We start from the raw sequence: 2,410 nt of genomic DNA, 5'->3' as shown, positions 1-2,410 counted from the left end.
TGTATTAAATTATTAAAAATAAAGAATTAATAATGAAATTGCATATAAAAATGAAATGAGGATATTTAGATAATTTAATTAATCTTTTAGAACAATGCAATACAATCAAACAAACAAAAAAAAAGAATAGTTACAGAACCATGATAAACCATATAATATTTTCAAACATTATATGACATAGTACATTGTAAAACCATATAATAGATATAATACGATGGAAAACCATAAATTAATGAAATCATGGAAAAACATCATCCAAACAGGGCTTAACCCACAAATCTAAAACAAAAATAAGTAAATGCAGAAGGATTAATTTTAATCACCATAATCTCAGTCATCATAACAAAAGGAAAATAGTAGTTCAAACTATACCCACACACAAACCCCTTATTTGAATAGAATATCAAAGCTCAGTAGGAAAGGTAGATTGGACTCTAAAGGACAACCAAGCCAACAGGAAAGAGTTGAGTTGTGACAGCCAAGACTATTCACCAAGGTTGGTTAAGGGCTCAACCGATGTGAGGAAGCATTGGAAAAGGGGATCTTCCGTTAGATACTAAAAGTGAATGGAAATCAATCGAGTCAATTTGGGTGCTTTGGTCTGTTGGTACTGACTAGGATGGTTTAAGGATTTGAGATAAGGAATTGAGAATGGAGGGGACTATGAATGGAGGTGCTGATTCTATTAAGGAAGGAGGACTAGGATGGTTTAAGGATTTGAGATAAGGAATTGAGAATGGAGGGGACTATGAATGGAGGTGCTGATTCTATTAAGGAAGGAGGAAAGAGCATCGATAGGGAGCAAGATTGGGTTTTTAAAAATGAAGGGTATAGAAATTAGGAGCTAATGGTTGGGGAGATGAAATTGTTTCATTTGAATGGAGAGTTTCTCTAGACCTTAGGTTAGGTAATTTTAGATTGACCTTCCCTCTCCATTATTTATTCATTTGTGGCGAAATTATATATTACTAGTGAAAAAAATAAATTTTCCATAAATATTTGGCCACAACAGACTAAATTTATTATATTTTGAACAAGGATATCTTTTTGTAAAATTTTACCAAAATGATGTAGAAGATTGCATTATAATTTTGCAGCTGGCAGAGAAAGCGGAAAAACGTATTGATGAGTTGAAGCCCATGGTACCTGATGTTGTTAAAATCATCAAAGAAGCTGTCATGGTTAGATTATTTTCTTCAAACATATAGCAATTGATTTCTTTCTATTAATCTTTTTCTTTCCCTTAATTTTCCTATATGTTTTTGCAGAGAGTTATTAGATTTGGTGCCACTCGAGTTATTGTTATCGGAAATTTTTCAATCGGTTGCATGCCCATATACCTTACAGAATTTCACTCTAATGATTCTAGTGAATACGATGAATTTCATTGCCTCAAGGGACTGAATAACTTTGCAATGTATCACAATGAACAACTCTGGCAAGAAATTAAAGAATTGGAAGAAGAGAATCCAAAAGTGAAGATAGTATATGGGGATTACTACAATGCCTACATGTGGATTTTGAGGAAAGCTGCATTGCTTGGTGAGTCTTTAAAATCTGCAAATTTTCATATATACAAAGCACATAACTGAAACTAACAATGTTTACTTGTTCCATGGAAACAGGTTTTGATCCAAAATCACTGCAAAAAGCTTGTTGTGGGAGTGGAGGCGATTATGAGTTTAGTCTTAATAGAATGTGTGGGGCTCCTAATGTACTAGTTTGTGATAAACCTCAATAACGTATTAGTTGGGATGGAGTGCATTCAACTGAAAAAGCCTATTTCTTCATGGCACAATGCCTATTGCATCATTCCCTGAATGATTGAATTTGTTAGTGACCCAATTAGTTCAATCTCTGAATGAGAAAACAGTTTCTATTCTATCGAGTCTAGCAGTACTCTTTACATGTGTTCAAGGATAGCAACTGGGCCAAGGGGAATTGTTTGGGGAGATAGAGTTGAGGGTGGAAAGAGTATTAGAAGGAGATATTGAGGCAAATGTGGATGCAGCTCAGCAACCTAGGCCTAGGAGAAAAGGCAAAACTGGAATGGTGAACTGAGGCCATGAAAAGTGAATAATTCTGGAAACAGACTGCTACAAGTATTGCAAGGGAGAGGAACTATAGTTCTTACAGCTTCCAATATCAAATGTACTCTTTAAATGGTGTCATGTGAATTGTCTGAAAAGACAACATAAAGAGGTTTTTAAGGAGAAAAGTGGGGATTACTTGCTTGAATTGCATTTCTCGTTAATGACAGTTGTTAATGGACCCCAAAAATGAATTAAATTAAGTTCTTACAAAATTTTTCATTTCAAACAGAGTTAAAAGAAAATCAAATTGTGGTGGACACCATTTAACAGGAGATATGATCAGGCTGGAGTTTCTGATAGGAAGATGGGGCTGCTGC

At 34.5% G+C, this 2,410-nt stretch overlaps 1 protein-coding gene across 1 annotated transcript; it reads left to right on the top strand.

Annotated features, from left to right (window-relative positions):
- The first annotated feature begins 736 nt into the window (after positions 1-736).
- On the top strand, positions 737-2,061 carry LOC122724435 (GDSL esterase/lipase At5g03980-like). Its single transcript, XM_043959392.1, has 5 exons — positions 737-811; positions 1,098-1,181; positions 1,269-1,542; positions 1,626-1,714; positions 1,924-2,061. Exons 1-5 carry the CDS (start codon positions 737-739, stop codon positions 2,059-2,061), a joined length of 660 nt encoding a protein of 219 aa, XP_043815327.1.
- The last annotated feature ends 349 nt before the right edge of the window (positions 2,062-2,410 follow it).

The sequence above is a fragment of the Manihot esculenta genome, chromosome 8, assembly GCF_001659605.2.
Source record: "Manihot esculenta cultivar AM560-2 chromosome 8, M.esculenta_v8, whole genome shotgun sequence".
Classification (NCBI taxonomy): domain Eukaryota; kingdom Viridiplantae; phylum Streptophyta; class Magnoliopsida; order Malpighiales; family Euphorbiaceae; genus Manihot; species Manihot esculenta.
This window is presented reverse-complemented; position numbering and strand designations above follow the sequence as displayed.